The sequence below is a fragment of the Acomys minous genome, assembly GCF_964271855.1.
Source record: "Acomys minous genome assembly, chromosome: 15".
Lineage (NCBI taxonomy): Eukaryota > Metazoa > Chordata > Mammalia > Rodentia > Muridae > Acomys > Acomys minous.
The window spans coordinates 30,318,566-30,340,819 of record NC_140497.1 but is presented as its reverse complement, the minus strand read 5'-3'; the positions used below and the strand labels follow the sequence as shown (position 1 = coordinate 30,340,819).

The window sequence follows — 22,254 nt, the reverse complement described above, 5'->3', positions numbered from 1 at the left end:
AATAATAGCACAAATACAATAATTAGCAGTAATATGCATATATGTCATTTATATATAAAAACAGTACGCGCATGCATGCACATATATGTGACAATAAAGCCTGATCCAATGGTCATACATCTACACAACAGGATGGTCCTAGGGCAGGCACACATCCCAAAATGCATTTTTAAAGTGATGCAATGGTTGGTGAAATGGCTCATGGAGTAAAAATGCAACCCTCTGAATCTGAGAGCTTGGGTTCCATTCCTGGAATTCACATAGTGCAAGGAGGAAATGCACTCCTACAGGTTGTCTGTTGATCTCCACACGTCTGCTGTTGTGGCATACATATGCCCAAACATATACAAACACACATATAATAAATGTAATTTTAAAAAATTAAGTGATGCAAGGCCCTTCTATGTGGTACACCAGAAAAAAAAATGTGGTTTTCCCACCCATCCGTCCATTTATATGGAAAATATAGCTGCAGTGTAGTTTTGAAAAAATTGTGGTTTAACACAAAATTTTGTTGTTGTTACTGTTGTTAAAGACTAGGCTAACCTTGCAAGATTTTAGATCAAGTTGGTATACAAAAAGAAAAAAAACTAAACAAACAGAACAAGGCTACAAAGGGAAAGGGAGTTTTCCACAAGAAATGTTTTGCTTAGGAGGCACTGGCTCTCAGGGGCGATGACTCGCGGTTTGAAGGTGGAAGCGATCCACCTCAGCCGCGCCATCAGACCGACACGTTGACACAAGGGGCTGGACCAGGCTCTGGTGGGGATGGTGGATTTGATCGCCTACCGTTTCCTGGTAAGGGTAGATAAGTCCAGATGGGCTCTTAAGGGTCAGAGTAAGGCCACCTTCCCAGCGAGTTCTCCAGGGGCTGGGGGATGGAAGGGAGGGGACCCTTCTGGGAGGGACTAGGTGCACCGGATGATGACCACCAGTGCCTGAGCAGATCCCTAAGCCCGAAAGTAAGGGGAGTTGCTAGAGGAATCTCGGGGACTGTGGGTTCTGGGCAAAGGCGGACAGAAGCCGGATTCTACCCGGCCCAGAGTCACTCACCATCTTCCAGAGCTTCGTGCACCAACAGAAGTCCGAGCAGCAGCCAAACCTTCATCTTCAGGGCTGGTGACCTGCAGAATAGTTCGGGACTGCAGACGGCGCGGCAGACTGCTCAGGGCAGGGCAGGGGCACAGAGGGAGGCGGCGCCTGGGACATCACAGCTGGAGGATTCAGTTTCACCAGAGAAAACACAATTTCGGAAAAAAGTAGGAGAAAAAAAATGTAGATTTAAAAAAAAAAAAAATCCCCACGTAATGTGATCTCTCCTGCCCTCTGGTGGAGTGATGAAGAATTGCGTTACTACGAAGCGCTGGGAAGACTAAATGAATGTCATGCTTTGATTTTCTCCAGAGTGTTGACGTTTTGACTAAAGTTTTGTTTTGACATAACTTTCTTATGGCTTCTTTCTAGGAAGGGCGTCACTCCCCCAAGTTATTAAACTTCCATACATTATTCTCACCTAAAATCTTTACAATTCTGTTGCTTATATTTTATCTTTAAAGGTACCTACAATTAGTTTTCCTAAGTGATAGTTTAGAAGTCTGATTTTCCCTGTTTCTGCATTTCAGATGGTAATAGCTATACCATTTGCACCTTTTCTGATCTTTCTGCATTTGCTTAGGAATGTTTGTGACAGACGAAGATGGTTCCGTTTCTCTCCTACCTCTCATTCCATTCATCCTGCCTATGACAACATCCCACCCGGCATCCTTCATCATTCATACCTAGTATGTTTTGTTCCTCCCATGGACGAGGGATGCGACTCGTCACTGTTTCTCTGCTGATTATCTGTGTCCACTCTCTCTTCCCGGTAAGACTGGAACCAGCTTGTCAATCTTCATAGGCACATAACTGCATTTTAATTACGAGTGCACTGAACCTACGCATCGGAGGAAAATAAAGCATAGTCGCGATGCTGACTGAGTCTTCCCACCCAGGAACGTCCTAACGGTATATATCTTTCCATTTCCTCAGGTACGTGTTACATCCCCATTACATTTCCTGAGTGGTTAAGGCTAGTATTTAGAAAATAATGTTGGAAATCTGAGTTCCCAAATTATTTTACACTTTAGCTAAATTTGGACTGGCTAAATATGTGATGTGATGAGATGTGGTTGGTGTGTGTGTGTGTGTGTGTGTGTGTGTGTGTGTGTGTGTGTACACGTGTATTAGAGAATGTCTATGCATGTAGGCACATAAACTCTTATGTAGATGCATAGTTACATGAGTTTTCCCCATATAAGCCCTACATGTTGTTAGGATTATTTCTTCCTTTTTGCTGGTTTGTTTTGTTATTGCCAGTACAACTTCTCTCATTACAGTTTCAAATTGTTTAAAACAACATTGGAACTCCATTTTCCCAAGCCTGTTCTAGTTTACATGAACTTGATTAGTTATATATAGGTTTTTTAACTCTTCCTAGGTTGTATTATGTGCCGAATTGTGTCTTTCCCCTAATTTGCCCTTGAAATCACTCAGCACCTCAGCAGAATATGGTTGTGTTTGGAGAGAGTTAGCAAACCAGTCAAATTTAACAAGCTGGTTTAATTTATCAAAGTAGTTAAATTAAAACGAGGCCATTGGGTTGGGCCTCAATGAAACGTTTCTGGAAAGAATACACTGAGAGCAGATTTGGACTCTGACACAGGCATATTAGGATGACCATGTAAACCACAGAGGGAGGCAAAGCCAGACCTCAGAGGAAACTGGCTCTGCTGTGCCTTCGTCTCAGACACCCACATCTAGGAGAGACTAGATCTCTGCTGTGTAAGTGACTGGGTCTGGGATGCTCTGTGATGGCAGTCCTAGGAAACCTGTCCAGGGGTCTGTGTTAGCATGGGACCAGGGTCACAAAAAGTAAGTGCTCTTTTTAAGATGTGCAGCTGTCTAACCACAAGGCTTATTAACCTTGAATGAGATGATCAAATTGTAGTTTCAGTGCGTTTTATCTCACCATTAGAAGCCCACGTGTTTTGTTTCTGAGAAATATTTTCATTATTAGTTTCTCTGTGTTGCTTTTTTCCTTTATTTTTCCAATAATTGATGTAATATTAGCCAACAAAAATGCATATTATCCTGTGGCTCAAAGTCAAACACAGCTTGAAGCCTGGTTCCCTAACATCTGATTAATTTTTGTCTGTTTATCGCCTATCTGCTCACATAAGTGAATTTGCTTTTCTAGTTTTCAAGCGAGTGCATTACCGGTGATACTCACTTTTTCTTTATTGATTATCTATCCCCTGCCTGCCTGTTTCAGCTACCTCACACTTGATTTCCCACCAATTCTCTAAATTCATGAGATGAACAACCAGGGGACCACACTTCACCCTTCTCAGGACACACATGTCACATCTCACACCTCTCAGGAACCAGCTCCTTCCCTGTATTCACACAGCAGAAGGTGAGTCGCAGACACTACCTGTAGAAACTGTTCAGGGAGCCACTGGTACACCTGAGGAGACATGGTATACGCGCAGTGCCTGAATGGTTCATTTTTCTCAGAAAAGCAAGACTACAGCGGCTTCTTCTCCTCCTCCTCCTCCTCCTCTTCTTCTCATACAATACATCCATTCTACAGCCTCCCCTCCCTCCTCCTCCCAGTTCTCTCCCACATCTCCCCTCTCCTCCAGATCCACTCTGCCTGTTTCCCTTCAGAAAAGAGCAGGTCTCCCAGGGACAACTTGTAACAACTTGTAACTTGTAACAAGTTGCAAGAAGACGAGGCAAGAACCCTCATCATATCAAGGCTGGAGGAGGCAACGCAGTAGGAGGAAAAGAGTCAGAGATACCTCCTACTTTCATTGGAGTCACACAAACACCCCAAGTTAAGCAACCACAGACTATATGCAGAGTGCCTAGAGCAGACCCACGCAGGCTCTGTGATTGTCACGTCCGTTTCTGTAAGCACCCGTGAGTCCTGCTTACTCGATTCTGTGGGCTGGGCTCCGGTGATGCTCTTGACCCCTCCTCCAATTCTTTTTCTTCTTCCTCCTCCTCCTCCTCCTCCTCCTCCTCCTCCTCCTCCTCCTCCTCCTCCTCCTCTTCTGCATGGTTCCTCAAGTTCTGCCTAATGTTTGGCTGTGGGTCTCTGCGTCTGCTCCCACCTGGTGGCTATTGGAAGTACAGCAGGTTGTTGTATGGGCTTAACAAATGAAGAAAGAGAGTGGTAACAACCCTGGCCCTGGCCCTAGCCCTAACCCAAGTGACTTTGTGAAGTACTTTGTGGACACTCAAACGGAGACCACAGTCCCCCAGCAGTACAGACTCTGAAGCCTAAGACATGGAGGGCTCTAGGTCACTCTGAGGAGCTGTGCATAGTGGCGCTCACTTACAGACCCAACCACTCAAGAATCAGGAACTAATAGGGTCTCCTGAGCCCAAGTTCAAGGCCTACCTCAGCAACATAGTGAGACCTCCACCACAAACAAAACAAAAGCCCTACTGAACAGGCTTCATACCTATCCAATTATTGGTACATATATGTGGTGTGTGTGTGTGTGTGTGTGTGTGTGTGTGTGTGTGTGTGTGTGTAACTTGCCATTTGCTAACCAATTGGTGTACTCCTCCCTGGGGGAGACTCAAGAGGAACTAGTGAGCTACCCAAAGGAACTTCACAATTAAAGGAAATGATCTGTAACTTAAACCACTTACAATCATGTTAGAAGCTCTTTGAGCTGCACTCTCCCCCCACCCCCTTTCCTTTAGGTAGAGTTATTTGGAAATGTTTATCTACTAGGCTGTAAGAAATTAGTAAAATTTCCACTTACATTCTTACATTGCAAACTGGGTATTAAATGGCCCCAAGTGCTCATGCACTAAAGGTCTGGTCCCTAAGTGTTGACACTACTGAGAGGGACTGGATAACCAAGGTACTGACTTTAGCAATGGGTTAACCTATTGAGAAGTTAGTAGATGAATGGACTACCTATTAGGAGGTGGATTCTGGTTAAGGAAGTGGGTCATTGTGGATGCCTTTGCTTGGCTCTTTCTCTTAGCTCCCTGGAGCAGCTTGTCCTCTGCCACCCTTTTCTTCCATGATGTGTATACAGACCCAGAAACTTAGCCAAGGGTGGGTTGAGACCTCAAAAACCATGGGCCAAAATAGTTCTCTTCCTATCGTGTGTTTTGTGTGAATGCATGTGTAATGTGTATAAGAATGCCTATGCACGTGCATTTAGAGGCAGATGAACACAGGGGTGCTTTCTCCTCTCTCGTCACCACAATTTTGAGTTAGTCTTTCCTGGAACCCCAAGATTGCCATTTAGGTTAGATCAGTGACTTCCCAGGACCTGCCCAGCTACCCAAAGCACTACCTCCAGCTCTGGGATTACAGGCACATGAGGCCATGTCTAGCTTTTACATGGATGCCAGAAATTTGAACTTGGGTCCTCCTCTTACCCACCAAGCTCTTTCCATACACCCTTATTTTGCTAGTGATGGGACACACGCTGGGGAGCTTCCCGAAGATCAATGCCAAAGTGACTGGTCCATGTAATAGCAGTTGAAATGGTAACCTGAGACATGGGATTTTGGGGTGGCATGCTTCAAAATCAGCTGATTATTTTCATTATGTATCATGAGGACTAAAGTTTTGTGAATGCTTCTCTTCTCTCATAAGAGTTGGAAGTCACAGTGATGGGCTTCAGAATATTATAAAATAATATAAAGTAGACTGCATTGTGTTTTGAGCCTGAAAGGTCCTTAAATTCAGAAAACAAAAGTTCCCCAAATTTAAGTGAGTATGAAATGTGGGTTTTTGTTTTGTATGATACACATGCATACTAAGTTATTGTAAGTCATATTAAGGTTTATTTAAAAACACATGGTTACATTATAAAGTATATATTACAACAGTTAAAGCAGCAATAATTTTTTTTACAAATTCTAAAAAAGAGTCCAACTTTATATGTAAAAAGGAACGGCAATTATAATTAGAAACATCAAAATTAGCTACTAAAACAAGACACATTTCCATTTGCACAAGTACTTACAATAGGTTACATGTAGGGTTTTGCAGAAATAAAAGTTCTAGATAGTTTTAGGCCTCTATGCACAAATGCTATGCAATGTACCAATGACAAAACAAAGGAACAGAATGACTTGGCACTGCTAGTGGACAAGATGCTAATGAACAAAGATGAGCCTAGCAATGCGGTGTGGGCACAGAAGTCCACCCTGCTGGCAGTATGTGGCTTTTTACCATCAGAGTCTTGGCCATGTACTCCCCCACCCGACCCCCTGCTTGGGGCTATGTACCTGCAGGAAATACAGCAGGCCAGGCCCAAGACATAGCGACTCCCCTTTTCGGGTCACAGATATTCCTTGGTCCTTATTCATCTTAACATAATTCATGAGATATTTGGAAGTGGAGTTAAGGATCCCAGATGACCTTATACTTATTAGAAGTCCTTTACTTCCTACCCTACCCTACTATCAAAAATAGACACCCCGCACACTGCTGGCTGCCTGGCTGTGACATCAGACTGGGGTCCTGGGCAATCTCTATGGGGTGCCAGTGGTCAGAAAGGCTGCTTCGAGTCCAGAGATTGTGGCAATGGCTTCGGCCATGGGTTAGAACAGACAGGTACAGAGCTCCTGGCCAGTAGTTTTGAAATTGGGTGATGCCATAACAGAAGACATTTGAAACTAGTAAGCCCAACCTGGGTGAATATAAGCAATCACAAATACTATAAAAGCCGACTCCTACATCAGCAATACAAAGGTAGTAGCGGGCCCTCAAAAGCCACAAAGCTACCTTAAATTCTTTAAATAAACGCATGCAAGAAAAGCAACACCTCAGCTGAACAATGAAGTCTAGCAGCCTTATTTTCACATCTGTATCTAAGATGACCTTTGCTGGCTTTATTTACTACATGAATTTCAGTACTTTTCCTTGATAGGTAAAATAGAAAAACGTACAGAGCAGGCACTTCTTTGTAGAAGGCACTATTTTGGTACTAGCAAAAAAGAACAGTTAACCTCAGATCTCACCAGCCACAACCGCAGCACACTGAATCCTCCATGATGAACAATCTAAGTACCAGTCTTTTAAAGTGCTATTCAAATTGTACTTTGAGGATTATCACGTCAAGTGTGCCCGGAGAAATCCTCAGCAGTGCTGCAAGGAAGCAGGAGCTGGGATTTTCGTGCAACTTCAGCATCTGGGTAGCAATTTGGGGATACACTCCGATTTTTTTCTTACAGCCCTCTCCCTCCGTCCCCCTCCGTCCGTCTCTCTCTCTCTCTCTCTCTCTCTCTCTCTCTCTGTCCTGATGTAAGAAGGGAGAAGATAAAGTGCAGGCATTCCAAGTCCTTAGCACTGTGCAGCAATTACATTTCTTCATCTGTGCTAAACGTTCATCTTATAAAACAGTTTCGTCACAATTCTGACTCATAGTGTTTTATTAGAAAACACTCTGAACAACTACCTGCAAGCATTCAGGACTTGGAAAAAATTTGGCCAAAATAAAAACTTTATAAAATTAAAATTAGATAACCGTTTATTCTGTAGGAAGACGATTCGGAAGCTGGGAATTTTAAAATCAATTGCAGTTAGTACTACTAAAGTTAACATACCAACATTAATTTCAATGTTGACGTTAAATATTAATATGTATATATATTATTTTGGTTAGTTTTATTGACATTTTTATCATGAAGGAGAACAAGTTGAAGATATTTGAGTAGATTTTGAATGTTCTAGTAATTTTTCCTCAGGAATTTCTAAACTTGAGGTTTTATAACCAGCCTTTTAAATGTACGGTTGGCATGACTTTTATGTGCTAATTCACAGGTCATTCTCTTTTGTAAAGAGGATAAAGTTAAGGTGCTGTTGTGAGACAATCTCACTCAAAATACCAACCACATAGCTGTTGGTGTGAGGGAAAAAGGTCATCCACGCTGCTTGCGCTGCTCGTGAGTGTGAGATTCTGGGCCATTTGCTCACTAGTCAAATCTATACAAAACATTTTGGTGATCCTAAACAACAGAATAGGACATTCTGTTCAAAGTGTAATGAGCTCAAGTGCAGGAGGACAGAGGGTTGGCAAAGAGCTGGTAGTGCTGGCAAAGCACCCCCAGGGACAGGTGTGTCAGAAACAGTGCTACAGAAGCAAACAAACAAGAACATCTCAAGGTCCTAACCCCGCTCCATTCAGACTCCACAGCACCTGTCATGATATAGTGGAGTTTAGTGACTCCATATTAGAAACACGATAAATATGTCTTAAGGAATCTAATAGAAAACATATATAAAATTGTATATTTTAAAATAGCTTAAAAATCTAAATTGTCTATCGATATAAAACATTAATCTCTCTCCACACCAATTGGGGTTTTTACCTATGTAACAATATCATATCCAAAGCTCACCATAAACCCAACTTATTTACACACAGATAACCAAGCACCCCTCCAAGTATACATCACACATACATATGTCAATGTGTTTATGAACATTATATACATACAAACATGCTTATCCATTTGGATCTTCACAGAAAAAAAAAATGGCATGGTGAATGACAAAGCCTCTCTTTGCAGATATTCATGTTTCCAACGTGTTTCAGCGTGAACATTCTGAACATGCTGACTCTGCTCCTAACTGAACACAGTGGGCACAATCATTCTAGCTGCCTTGCATAAGCCAAATGAATCCGTTTTTGTCACACTAAGAGACCCAGGCATTCATATATACAACTTCTCACATTTCACATTGGGAAGGGCACTGCTGTAATAGCAAGAACTTTTAATCAAAAATTTGAGAATTTTTTTTTTTACACAAGTACAGTATTCTGATCATTGCTACCCTCCTATTTCTCCTCCAATTCCCCCTACTCCCTATCAGATCCACAATCGCTTCTTTATTATTGCTACTTGTGTTGATGTGTGTGTGTGTGTGTGTGTGTGTGTGTGTGTGTGTCTTTCTGTGTATGTTTCTTTGTGGGGTGTGTGTGTGTGTGTAACCCACTGAGTCCACTTACTATTGCTTGTATGTACAGGTGCTGACTGCTGTACTTGGGGTTAAATAGGCTATCATGGGGCTCATCCCTGACTCTCTCTCTAAGCAGCCATTAATGACAGCAAACATTCCTGATCATGCCTACAGTCCTTCCCACGCTACATTAGCCCTTGCCGACCCCACCCCGCCTCTGTAGTGAAGCAGGCAGTTGGAAAGAGTGTCTGGCCTTCAGGTTTTAATCACACACACCCTGGAAATTTTGGAATGTCAGAACTAAGTTCCCAGTCAGGGTGGCATCCCTGACAGCCAGGAACCCAGACCAAAAAGACTGCAACTTGCCTTTAAACAGCACCAATAAAATAAATGATCTCTTAGAAGAACTATGAGAAGAAAATCGATTCGCTCGGCTTTGGATTATGCGGGGCAACTAGGATTCTTGGTAACACACAGTCTCCTGGGAGCGCCACACTTGTGTAAGTGTCTAGCCTCTACGTTTATCAAATAAGCCATTTATTTATTCAAAATTCGCTCATGAGGAATAAAAAGGGCTGGAGGTTTATAATACACTCTTAGATATAAAAGTTTAATCATATACAAAGGCCACTGTGTTTTTAATTCAGTTTGGTTATTTAGCTTGAAGTTTTAAATGATTGTGTTCTGAAAGTAATTGATGATCTATTGTCAATAAGCTTAGTGTGGTTCTTTAAAAGCAAGTGAAATAAGAAGTGCTAAATGGCCAGGCAGTGGCGGTGGTTCACACCTTTAACCTCAGCACTTGGGAGGCAGATGCAGGTGGATCTCTGTGAGTTCAAGGCCAGCCTGGTCTACAGAGCGAGTTCCAGGGCAACATAGAGATACCTTTTCTTGAAAAACAAACAAACAAACAAACAAACAAACCACCCCACCCCCTAAAACAGCAACCCCCCCCAAAGTGCTAAATGGTGGGATGGGACATGGGGGAGATCTCTAAATATTTCTGAAACTATCAGATAAATTAGTTCTAAAAAATCCTTAAACTGGGCCCCAATGCTTTGTGACACTGGACTAAGGGCATTTCCTACACCCCGTCGTCTTTTTTTTTTTTTTTTTTTTTTACATTTGTAAGGATAGAATTTGCTACCAAGCCCATTTCCATCCAGATCAGAGAAAATAGCAGGAAAAAAAAAAAAAGCACGAGTTCTGCGCTTGATGAGGTGGCAGGCGCTGAGCTAGGATTAAGTATTACGTAATGGAAAACAGCCTGAACCACTAGACCCAATGTGTGCTATGGGGGCTTCAACTGTCTGCAGTCTCTTTTCAAAACAGGAAACGTATACAAGCATCTGTCTAAGCCTCTGCAGAGACTACTTCATTCTCTGGGTTAAAGGGTCCCAAGGAGGCCATAGTATTGTCCTGCGCCCTTGATGGTCGGGAGTGGTGGTGGGGGACAGCACATCACTAACAGCAGGAAGGAAGTGTTATATTTAAGTACCAAGGCTCTTCAGCCTGTCATACAGAAGAAGCAAGAACCTTCCCTGGCTCTTTTAGAAAACCGTCTTAGCAAGGAGGAGAAGAAAACATGTCATTATAATTTACAGAAAGGGCTCGTTCCTTACCCCGTCCCTCACCACCATTAAACGTGACAGGTGGTGGCATTTTTAGTTATTTCCAAATTAACAGTCTACACCTAATAAGGAAAACCACTGCTATTTCCTCAACCACCCAGGACATACACAAAATACATCTCTACTCAGCAATATACTGTATATTAGTATGTGTAGAATATGCCACCAATTACAACACTGGAATAATGTCAACATTAGTAGTAAAATCTGACAACACTTAACACTCACATTCCCAAAAATACATGTACGCACACGGACACATTGTTTTGGGGATACTCATCACTGAGGAGCGCTCTCAGTCTGTTCCCCCACAACACACACATAATTCACCATCCGAGGAGAAGCTGTCCGGAGGAGGAAGTGTAAGTTAGGTGAACCACGTCTGCAGCAAACCCATGACAACCAAGCATGATGGTGACGCCTGCCGTAGTTTACTCATTGTAAGACACGTGTGGTAAGATGGGGGAAGGGGTGGGGCAACATCAGCATTCACTTGTCTTTTCGTGAAATATGAAAGGCAAGCTGAGGTTTCTTTGGTGATGGTCATTTGCTTGCATGGCGGATTTTTCTTCTGCTGCTGCTGGGATGTTGTCTGAGTAAGCATCTTCATCATCTTCTTCATCCCTGGGGTTGCCCTCCAAGCTGTGCCTGATGCCATAAGCGAAGTAAATCAGGAAGCCTTTGGGGAGAGAGAGCACATGAATGTGTTAGGAAATGCTTTATTTAATGTGGGGTCGTTTAATACACTAAGTCTCCCCCCCCTTTTTTTTCTGTGGAACCCTAGGAAATTATCCACGTGGATATGGTTTCAGGGCTGACCACGCTACACTGGACAGCCAATAAGGGGGCTCATCCCTGGGACAGGCTAATTCCTCTTCCTGCAGTCATTAGTGGTTGCTTGTAACTCTAGAGGCTATCAACTTGAGAGCATGTGTCTGTGCGGGATGGAAGAGGAGGGCTTAGAACCAGGTGCCTGGATGGGGCTGGAGGGAGGAAATGGAGGAGGGAAAAGTCAGGTAATTATATCTCAACTTAAAATATACTTAAATCAAAAAGTTTAAAGTCTGTAAAAAGAAAAAAATAGAATGTGAAAGTAAGATGTTCCACAGATCTCCTATCCAGATAGAAAGCACCTCTTCATTTGTGACACCCCAACCCCGTAGAATGCATTTTTTTTCCTCTCAACAAATATTTTCAGACAACAGTTATGTGGAAATTTTCTACTTATGTTCTCAAACCTCAACAGATTAACTTTAAGCAGAATGATAGGCGAGGCAGAGGCTCACATCATACACGAAACCCTAGCAGTGGATTATCAGAGTGATGGTCAGGTAGTTTGGAACATATGCCCTGTGTTTACAACGGACAGAGACATCCTTTTGCCTGCTATTGTCAAATAGGACAGCTAAGGCCTGAGCATAAAATGGTTGTCAATAGCTTTGCTAACTGTGGATAACGGAGGCAATGTTTTAAATATCCTTAGGAGAGAATACCTTTTTTTTTTTTTTTTTTGAGAATAACTTTTAAGTATGTATCTTGCCATGCTTTAGTGCTATTTTACAAAGCCGAGTAAGAGTTTAGGGTTGCTATGGTGACTTTTGGAGGGCTTCATTTTCCCATTGATAAGTTGGAGAAAATAAAACCCATGTCAACTCTAGGGTCACTGAGAGATCTGAAATAAAAAAAGCCTCTGAAGGGCTGCGGAATGTGGCGAAAGGGATAGAGGCCCGGGACAGCATGTCTGAGGCCTGGGTTGAATCCTCAGTACAAAAGAAAATAAGAAAGAAAAGAAAAAGAAAGAAAAGGTATCTGAAAACAAAGGGGAAGTAAATGTTGAGATGTTCTATGAAGTCGGAATGGAAGGAGTTTAACACAGCTTCTAGTTTTAGGAAGGGAAAGGGCACATTCCTGTATCCACAGCCCACAGAGCAAGGTGAACCAAAGCCCGGAAGTGCAAGGCATTATTGCAAGTCCTACCAAAGACCATCCAGATGCTGAATCTGATCCATGTGTCCGCACTTAACTGGACCATCAAGTAAATGTTGACCAGGATGCTGAAGGCCGGCAGAAACGGTAAGAACGGGACCTACAGGAAGAAACATCCTCTGAATACTGTGCTACTGTGAGAGCGAGTTCTCCAAGTTATCTCGAAGCACTGCCAGCATCTGACTTTTAGTCACACTGTGCCACTAAGTTCACAGTGTCATAAAGGACAACATGAGTAAACGCCATTCCTATGGAGACTAGTGAGAGGAAAGTCAGCTTTCACATTACTTGGGGAAGCTGAAAGGAATGGTAGCACATGCAGACAAGATACCATGGGCCTTAGGTGCCAAGTGTAGCTTAGAGTTTCCTGGTCTCATTAGGCCATCAGCAGGAAACGCTTCTGGAACTCTAGGTACGTATAGCATCCTGGGGGACCCTTCCAGGAAGTGCTGCTTATACTTAAGCCTCCTCCTAGCTCCAGTGGGACAGGAGAGTTTAATCTGCAGAGGGAGGCACTTGGTGGGAATAAGTCCACACAAGAGGGTAGCAAATTTTCTGAAAATAAAATTCTCAAATGATTTTCCTTCATTTCTATTATTTAATCTTAATTTTTAATTTTTAGTGCTCGGGATTAAACCGAGAATGGCATGAATTTATGATACTATACACTGTTCAACACAAGATTTGTACACTGTATGTATATAAGCATGTATGTACATATGTATGCATGTGCGTATGTATGCATGCATGTATACAGCTCAAATACTGTGACTAAAAGGAATTTATCACAGAACTTGGACACTACTGTTCACTGCTTGTGTGTGTTCGGACAAATGAAACAAACACAGGAAACATGCAGAGGAAGTGTACATAACAATTAGGATTTCTAACTACGATCTCGCATACCATGAAGGCCACTTTCTGCTGATTCTGTGGCTGCCTCCGAATGGTCAGGATAACAGCAGTGCAGAGGACCAGAAACAGGGCGAGAAGCGCCAGGCTCCAGGCTTCCAGTCTGGCGATAGCCTGGACTCCGTACGTGGTTAGAATACTCAAGCCCAAGATGAGAAAGGCTGTGGTGGTCAGGACACAAAGCAGAGTCAGTGCACAGCCTTCCCTCATGTTGCTCAGTTGTGGTCATCTACCCTGATCTAGCATCACGTTCTTTATACTCTGCTTTGCCATAGAGACTACTCACTTCTTTCTTCACTGGGAGAAAGAGACAGTTCACATCAGCCATCTAAGGATCATGTGCATGCTCTCATGTCTGTCTTCTTAGTAGCAACCTCGCCATTTGGCCCAGACACCTTGCTTTGTCTGTCATGTGACCAGGGGTCCTCATTTCCTATTTGCAGACTATATGGATAGATGTTTTTGGTGGCGTACAGCCTCCATTTTTTTTTTTCAAACTAGAAATGGCCACTTTGCCTTTACAAAGCCATTATGAAGGTTATTGGTTAACGAAAACAAATGACATCATCACGTGATTGGAATCTTTTCTCCATATTCCAGGCAATGATGCCAGGCCTCTTCTGATCATCAAGTATGTAGTAAAAGCCCTCTCAGAGAAACCTGCTCTTCCCTAGTTTGCCATGATCATAGTGTACAATCCTCAAGAGCAAGGACAGTCTGCCTCACCACCCCAAGTGCCCAGCGCAGGGCCCAGCATACAGACATGACACTAAACACATGGATGATCAGGCATCTTTTCTATATTGCTTCCCAATACCATCGGGGCCAGTTTTGTTACTTGGCCTGATTCTTAAACACAGGGAGCATCCTAAACTAGTTTGTGTAGTTCTGCTATGCTTACTACAGGAACTCCTTACTTTTGCATGTGTATGTGTGACTGTGGGAGCATGTGTGCCACAGTCTGTATGTGGAATCCAAAGATAACTTTGGACATTGGTTAACACCTTCTACCTTATTTGATGCAGTGCCCACCCCTCTCTCTCTCTCGACAGGGTTTCTCTGGGTAGCCTTGGCTGTCCTAGACTCACTTCGTAGACCAGGCTGGCCTTAACTTTACAGAGATCACCTGCCTCTGCCTCCCGAGTGCTGGGGTTAAAGGCATGCACACGACCACACCTGGCGAGGCAGTGTCTCTTATTTGTCAGTGTATACATCAAGGTCGCTGGCACTCAAGCATCTGGGGAGTTCTCTTTCTTCCTTTCATTGTGCCACAACCACACTGGCATTACAGGCATGCACTTCTCCATCCGGCTTCACATGGGTCTTGGAGACCCTTAACTCACAGACTCACATTTGTGCAGCACGTGCTATATCCACAGAGCCATCTCTACAGCTATAAATCTTCCTCACAGTATAACATGACCTCAGCTACCATTACCTCTGTGAAGCATAAATTCCACCTCTCCGACCACTAACATCCCCAGGCAGTGGGAGGCCTTCTCCTTTTCTTTCCACAAACTCTGGTTCTACACACCCACACCTATCGGGCCTTCCAACACCTGCCGTGCAGACTTACCCAGGAATCCCACCAGAAAGCTCACGAGGGAAGCCGACTGTCGTGTGGGCAGAGCAGAGGGGCTGAAGAGGATTCGCAGGCTGAAACCCTGTCCTGGCAGCATGGTGACCTGGGACTCACTTTTCGAAGTCGCATTGGTACATGGTTCTAGAATTTCTTTCTCAGGGTTGTATTTGGGCTGCTCATAACACAAGCCAGGTTGGTACCTATACCCAAATAAAATGTTGGTTGGTGTCTTTTGAATCTCATCACCCAAAATGAAACTATCGCCTTAAACTCTTTGGTGAGGCACTTTACAAAATCACAGTGTGCGCAGTCAGGTGACACTGCTCATGACTTCAACCCACAGTGTGCTGAACCCGGCTACAAACTTTTTCCATAAAACACCCACGTTAACTCTGGATTCCCTCTCACTGCTGTTTAATTATAATGTTAAACAGTAGATGCAAAAAAATAAATAAAGTTAAAATGAAAGGTAGAGCACTTATGGCAACAGGATGGCATCTGAAGTCTCTGGAACCCAGTGAGATTGTGAGTCATGAGAACAGTACAGAGACAGCCCCCACCTACGGACAGAGACTTGTTGGCTTGGGGTTCTAAGGCTGCGTCATAGTCAGTTTCTGGCCATGTTTCCTTACTTCCAGCCTGATTTATTTCGCTTCACCGAGATAAGCTCACTAAGCTCCTCAGGCACCTAACTATGTCCATCATTCGCCCTACTCTGCTACAGCCCCTCAGTGTATTGCCTGCTCCACTTCCTAGTACCTGCAGCCCTTGCTTATGTCAGAAACACTTCCCCTCTATGTAGAGAAATGCATTCGCTAAGGAACACACACAAAGGAAGACAGAAGGAAGGAACAGCCACCCAATAGCTAATTAAGTATTTTAGCATTTTGGTACCCATTCATCCTGGTGTGGATGCACACATAAATGTTCATCATTTATTAGTGTAAATTTATAATGCTATTGAAACCAAATCAAATGCTATAGCTTTGCATCTTAAAATTGGAGTAGTTATCTATTTACTGAGATCTGTTTTTACTATAGATGAAGCCTTCATTACGTCCTTACTATACTGATGCTCAAGTCACCTATGTGTTCATCCCACCTGTAGATCTACCTGTCTTGTGAGCATCCTTTATGTCTATTTGTTGATGTCTCCTTGGTAAGGTCTTTGTCACACATATTCGGTAGGTATAAATGTGTTGACTTGGAAGAATATTCAGGATATACTGCTAATAAACGAAGACTGTACCATGTAGTAGTCAAGAATGGGGCTCTATTTTTCAGTCTGTTAGTATTTACAATTCTAAAAATACAACATGTTTATATATCTCCATACATTTTAATTAACTCCTTTGTAGACTGGGCCAAGCTAATGGTAAAGGCCAAAGTGTACTTGGTTCTTTGCTAAAGGCCAAGCTGGGTTCCCATAACTCATTACTGCTTTTAGTGGCCACAGCCTCCCACTTTGGTGAAACTGCTGGATCTCTGGAGGCCTTCGAATCTCTATTCCATATATCCCATCTGGCATACACCTTTCAGAAACAGTGGACACTTACCTGAGTATAAGCACACAGGCTGCAACCAGAGAGTAGGCCATGAGGGTCCCGATGGACATCATGTCCACAAGAGCCTTCAGGTCAAAGAGAAATGCCATCAAAGCTATTGGGAAATAGACAAGAAAGGTCAAAGACAGTTGTCCACATAGTCAGGCACAACTGACTGACACTTCTCTGGTTTGGTACTAATAACAGGTCGAGGTTACAACATCATAAGATATAAATTGCTAACACTAAGACTTCAAAGCCCCCATCTCTTTAGAAAACACTAAACACATTGGCTTTTATTATTTAAAACATACTGGGCTTGACCAAGAATGAAAATATTATATGACAGAATATTGTTTTTTGATGTCTTCAAAGGTAAACAAACACTGCTAGGAAATGCCAGAAATTGCTTTTTAAAATCATTAGGAAAGTTCAGTTTTTGGTATATAAACTATATAATCACTTTAAATTCCACTTGTATCAAGTCATATACAACTCACGTAGGGTAAACGCTGCTCTAATCAAATTAAAGCCACGTGCTCTGGAAGATTAGATGTGAGAGATCAACTTATGATCCTGCACACAAAATCCCAACAATGTTAAGAAGTAAAAATACCTTGATATTACCTGAATTTACTACATAATACTCCCTATCCTTTGTAAACAGACAATACCATGTTCAATTTATATAGTGTCCTAGACCTCTTTACAAGTTTTATAGCCTATGAGCTCACTTTATCTTCAAGTCAATGATCCTAGCAGGCAGAGGATTTTTTAGTTACATAAAGTGGACAATATTTGACTATTTACTTAATTACTTACTTAAAAAACCCCAGCAACTTCCCTTGATCTGCCTTGATAGGATTATTACTGTCTTATAGACAGATTGATTTAAGAAAGTTATAATGGTTAGACACCAGTGGAGCTTTCATGTCCCTACAAGTCCTCAGCCTGTCATCTTTTCTCTGAATATGCACCACACACTCCACTCTGCAAACATTTCATTACTAACAAACTTATGTAACAGATTATTAAAATTTTAGCATGTTTGTAATGACCACAGATAGCCAAACATTAATTATTCATATAAACTTTCTGATCTAAGTTTAAAATGCAAATTTGGGTGGGAGAATGTAAAAATATTCTACTAGTGTGATGATACTTTAAATTATTATTGTCACTGTCTTATTATACTATTTAAATACATTCTTCCTAAATGAAGGAGAAGTTAAGTTATCTTTAAAATTCTAGATTCAAAGTAGAATTATTAATGGGGAAGATTTTGACTTTATGAGGAATTTTTATGACATGGCTTATCTTTAACATCATAATGAGCTGCTTAATAAAAAGCAGACTTTAAGTCACCTAGAATACTGGTTCTCAACTTTCCTAATGATTAGACTCTTTAATACAGTTCCTCATGGTGTGGTGACCCCCCCAAGCCATGAAACAGTTTCTTTGCTACTTCATTAATATAATTTTGTGGCTGTTATAAATTATAATATAAATATGTAATATTCAGGGTATCTTGCATGTGACCTCTGTGGGGTTGCGACCCACAGGTTGAGAACTTCTGACCTAGAAATTTTATGGGGGCAAAAATTTAAGCCTAAGAAAAATAAGTCATTTGATCTTCCAACATATGTGTCAAGTGGCAGATGAAGAAGATGTCTGCCAGGTAAAGCCACTCAGACAAATGCTTCCTGACCTGAAAGGAAAACCCAGCTGGATATGGAATAAAACATTCTCAATCCCAAATTCCTGGCGCTACTTTATAGAGTCTCAACAAAGTCAAAGTACTTATTTGAACAGCTGTTCCTGAGACACTTCCACTTCATATAGCTGTAAAGCTTGCTGCAGTCTTTCTCTTGCTTCCTGAGTCAGGACCCTTAAGATCATTTTCTCAGTCTATACCATACCTGGAAATTTCTGCATTCTCTAAGAATCTGGCCAGAGGTAGTTTGCATGGATATCATAGCATGTCAAAAATGTAGGCAATCTAGATTCTGGGAGCAAAACCTACATGTCCACATTACTAAAAGGCTGTGAATAAGGGCCGAGAGGGTGCAAGTCTAAGCCTGCTGGGCATGCACTCTGGGCGGAGAGGACATGAGCAACTTTAGATTATCTTGGCATTTCTCTTCTTACATTAGATTAAAGACTAGTAATGTTTAGCTTTTCAAAAACCCTGCCGTCATTATTTTAAAATTAGTACTTCTAAAATTAGGCAATTATCCAACTGACATATTTTCCTGTGCCCAAACTACAATTTTATGTGCTCATTCATCAATTAGAAGAGTAATACCCAATACATAATGGAGTTAACAAATGCTTTGCACATTTGTTTGATGCCCGAATGGTTAAGTAGTAAAATAATAGACTTCCCAATTAGTTAAGAATGAATTTCAGTGTTTCACCATCACCGTAATTGTAAGATGTTAATCCCAACACCAATACACAAATTTATCCATGATTTTGCCTTTAACTTACATGCACAGCATGCAGACCCGTTTTATGTCCATGCATGCCCACAACACGTTTTAGTCCAATGATGGAGAAACCTGTGTTTGTAAGGCTTACCAGCAATGACCCCCGCAGTCAACGTGGCAGCAACGGGTGACTGCCTCTTACTCACTCTTGCAAGAAATCTAAACAGTAAGCCATCCCGGGCCATGGCAAACAGAATGCGGGGTAAGGGGAACATAGAACCCAGAAGACTAGAATAGAAAAATTCATAATCCAACGTGAGTTGAGTATTACTCTACAAGGCTACATATAGGTACACAAAGAAATAAAAATAGGAAAGTCATAGTTATTGAACTTTACATTAACCAGAGCAGAAAACCACCTGTCCACACTTTCTAGAGTTCTTGATGAAAATCGATCCCCCTTTTCTTAGTAAAAGCCAACTCTCTCACCTGCCACTGCACCCGACGACAAAGTAGCAATTATTGGTGTCTTCGTTTTGGAATTGATTTGAGCTAGACATTTGAAAAGCAACCCATCCTCCGCCATAGCATAGATTACACGAGGCATTGGGAAAATGGATCCAAGAAGACTGAGTAAAAAGCAAAGACATGCAGTATGGCAAACACATTCATGCAAGATCACACCCAGAATAGAAACACAGTGATTGTATGACACTCAGCATGACAGCTATGGCCAAAGATTCCACAGCCTTAGAGTGAACTATGATTGGGCATTAAAACACATCTGCCAATAACGGCAATTGTGTTACGCTTTGCTCTTGTAGATATTTGCCCAACCAAATTATAAGACTAAAAACAACATCGCAAGTCATTCGTTTCTATCCATGATTGTTACTGAATTAAAAATAAATTAGACTTTGTAAAATTAAATGAAGTATGAACCATGAAAATGTCTTAAGTGTTAATAATTCAGAAAACAAATTTCCCAAATTAACATGTAATTAAAAAGATTAATCAGTCTTATGTCACAGTAAGCCACCCATTATATAGTAATTATGAATTTTCATATTACCATGATTTTGCATTTTATAGTTTGATCTTTGATATATGTAATAGTTCTAAGCATCGAAATTATCAAGGTAAAGAATGGTTTAATTGGGCATACTATAGGTTTAGTATATAGAAGGAGCTACAATTAAGTGTTAGTAACAGTGAGGCTTAATGTACAATTTTTGCATAAGATAAATAGAATTATTTATGTTTATTGCTTGCATCATTCCATGTATGATTCAGTTTAAAAGTAACTATGTAAGAAAAAGAGGTAAAATATGTGCTATTAAAAGTCTACGGGTGGCGACAAGCATGGTGGTTAATGCTTGAAACCTATTGACTGAGAAGCTGAGGCAGAGATTGCTGAACAGTTGAGGCTAGCCTAGACTTCACAGTGAGCACCAGGCCAACTGTGGCTACACAGCAAGACCTCATCTCTTTATTTGTTTTTTTTTTTTCATTAGAGAACGCTTTATTAGTTTTTGTCATCAAACCTCCAGAGAAAAGACCATACATGTTTAAAACAGAAATGGAAAAAAAAAACCCTAAGTTCAACATTTCTAGACCAATATGGCTGTGTGCAACACCAACTCAACATAGTAAACTGAGAAACACTTTTCCCCCCAAAGTTGACAGCATAGCCTAAGTTTCCAACATTCTTATATACACGTAAGGACCAACCACAGGAGCATGCGCTGTATCAATGGTTGGTGTAGCCACAGGGGACTCTTTTCACCCCTTCGAGGATCAGGGTGGCACAGTATCTTTACAGTTTGGAATTTAAACTATTGGAAATTCTTCATAATGAACTTCATCAAGAGCAGATAACTAAGAAACCCAGATAAATAATTCCTAAACTCACTTAGTAGTATCAGGACTGGAAACTAAAAGCTTTTGAAAGAAAAAATAAAATAAAAGCCACATTGATAAATCATCTCGGAAAATAAAAGTTTTTCTCTTTGTGAGAATATTCTGCTGTGATGTGCGGCATGAATGGTTATGTTCTGCTTTGGGTATGTTAACTAGACATACGAGACACTCTGGGAACCCGGGACACGAGCTGGGACACATTAAATAAGTAGCTACTGAAAATCTGAACAGTTGACACTCAAATCCCCCTTGTCTTTTTACATAAAGAATTTCTACTGGTAATTTCAGAATGGTAATATCCGTCTCTTGAATAAATTCATTCTGATCAGCACTAAAAGGAGAAAGGCCCAGTTTGTCACAGTTAGAAGCACATTTAGGGTTAAAAATGACACAGTGTGTGGCTACTAGTCCCAGACACATTACTGACTCATGGAGAATTGTCCAAAGCATGACAACTGTGTATCTCTCCGACTGACTGAAACAATGCAGGCAACACTGATGCCGGTAGCATGGCCATCCCAAAGGTGTCTAACATAACATGTGACTATGTGCGACACTGATATTTGTGAGTCCCAGTGCTATGCGCATTACTACTGAAGCTAATACTATCATTATCTTGGAGGGGGAAAAAAAACTGACTTAGCCGCTGATGGTCATGTTTTTATAATCACTCTCTGACAGCCATTCTGGGAAACTGTTCATTGAGCACATAGTTGTCTAATGTGGTCCTCATGTTAGGATATTTTTAGCCAACATAAAATCAATCCTGTGGTAGCAGTGGCTAGGGCGTTGACCCAGGGCCTCCAGAATGCTAGTCAAGCATTCTACCACTGGACAACTCTTACAACCCACAAAGGCAATAAATAGCGAAGGCATTGGCTATACTTTGCAAGACCTGTAAGGGCCCCAGTCCCAAGGGCAGTGCGATGTACCTTGTTGAGAGGGCGCAGAGGGAGCCTGCAGCAACCACGTATTTGGCAGGACCCCATCCGACATATTCAAATGCAACAGGAAGAGGGCTTTTCTCATCCAGGAGGTAGTACGGCATCATAAGTGTTAAAGCTGCAGAAACCCCAAAATAGGCCATAAAGCAAACAAGCAAGGACGTTACTATCCCAATAGGAATAGCTTTTTGGGGATTCCGGACCTCTTCACCTAAGGAAACACAAACACAAGATTTGCATAGTTAGTAAACAGACAGGTGAGGAACTTCCTGTGGGCGAGAGCCTCCCTCTCTTACGTGCTCATGCCACCCTGGCTTTGT

The 22,254-nt window shown here is 41.8% G+C and overlaps 2 protein-coding genes across 3 annotated transcripts in view; both read right to left on the bottom strand.

The window, feature by feature from the left end:
* PDGFRL (platelet derived growth factor receptor like) overlaps nt 1-1,254 on the bottom strand; it is a 50,804-nt gene extending 49,550 nt beyond the window's left edge. Inside the window, exon 1 of the mRNA XM_084759675.1 lies at nt 1,054-1,254. Coding sequence (XP_084615801.1) covers nt 1,054-1,108 — 55 coding nt within the window. The 5' untranslated portion in view covers nt 1,109-1,254. The remainder of the gene's footprint in view (nt 1-1,053) is intronic.
* Nucleotides 1,255-5,839: 4,585 nt separating this feature from the next.
* The window catches only part of SLC7A2 (solute carrier family 7 member 2), a 60,566-nt gene continuing 44,151 nt past the window's right edge, over nt 5,840-22,254 (bottom strand). The window contains exons 6-12 of one of the 2 annotated variants that reach the window (XM_084759671.1): nt 21,923-22,145; nt 19,560-19,699; nt 16,654-16,756; nt 15,092-15,297; nt 13,510-13,676; nt 12,595-12,703; nt 5,840-11,296 (exon numbers count right to left, since the gene is read on the bottom strand). In XM_084759671.1, coding sequence (XP_084615797.1) covers nt 11,100-11,296; nt 12,595-12,703; nt 13,510-13,676; nt 15,092-15,297; nt 16,654-16,756; nt 19,560-19,699; nt 21,923-22,145 — 1,145 coding nt within the window. In that variant the 3' untranslated portion in view covers nt 5,840-11,099. Of the gene's footprint in view, nt 11,297-12,594; nt 12,704-13,509; nt 13,677-15,091; nt 15,298-16,653; nt 16,757-19,221; nt 19,359-19,559; nt 19,700-21,922; nt 22,146-22,254 lie in introns of both variants that reach the window. The other variant, XM_084759672.1, reaches the window with a different exon arrangement.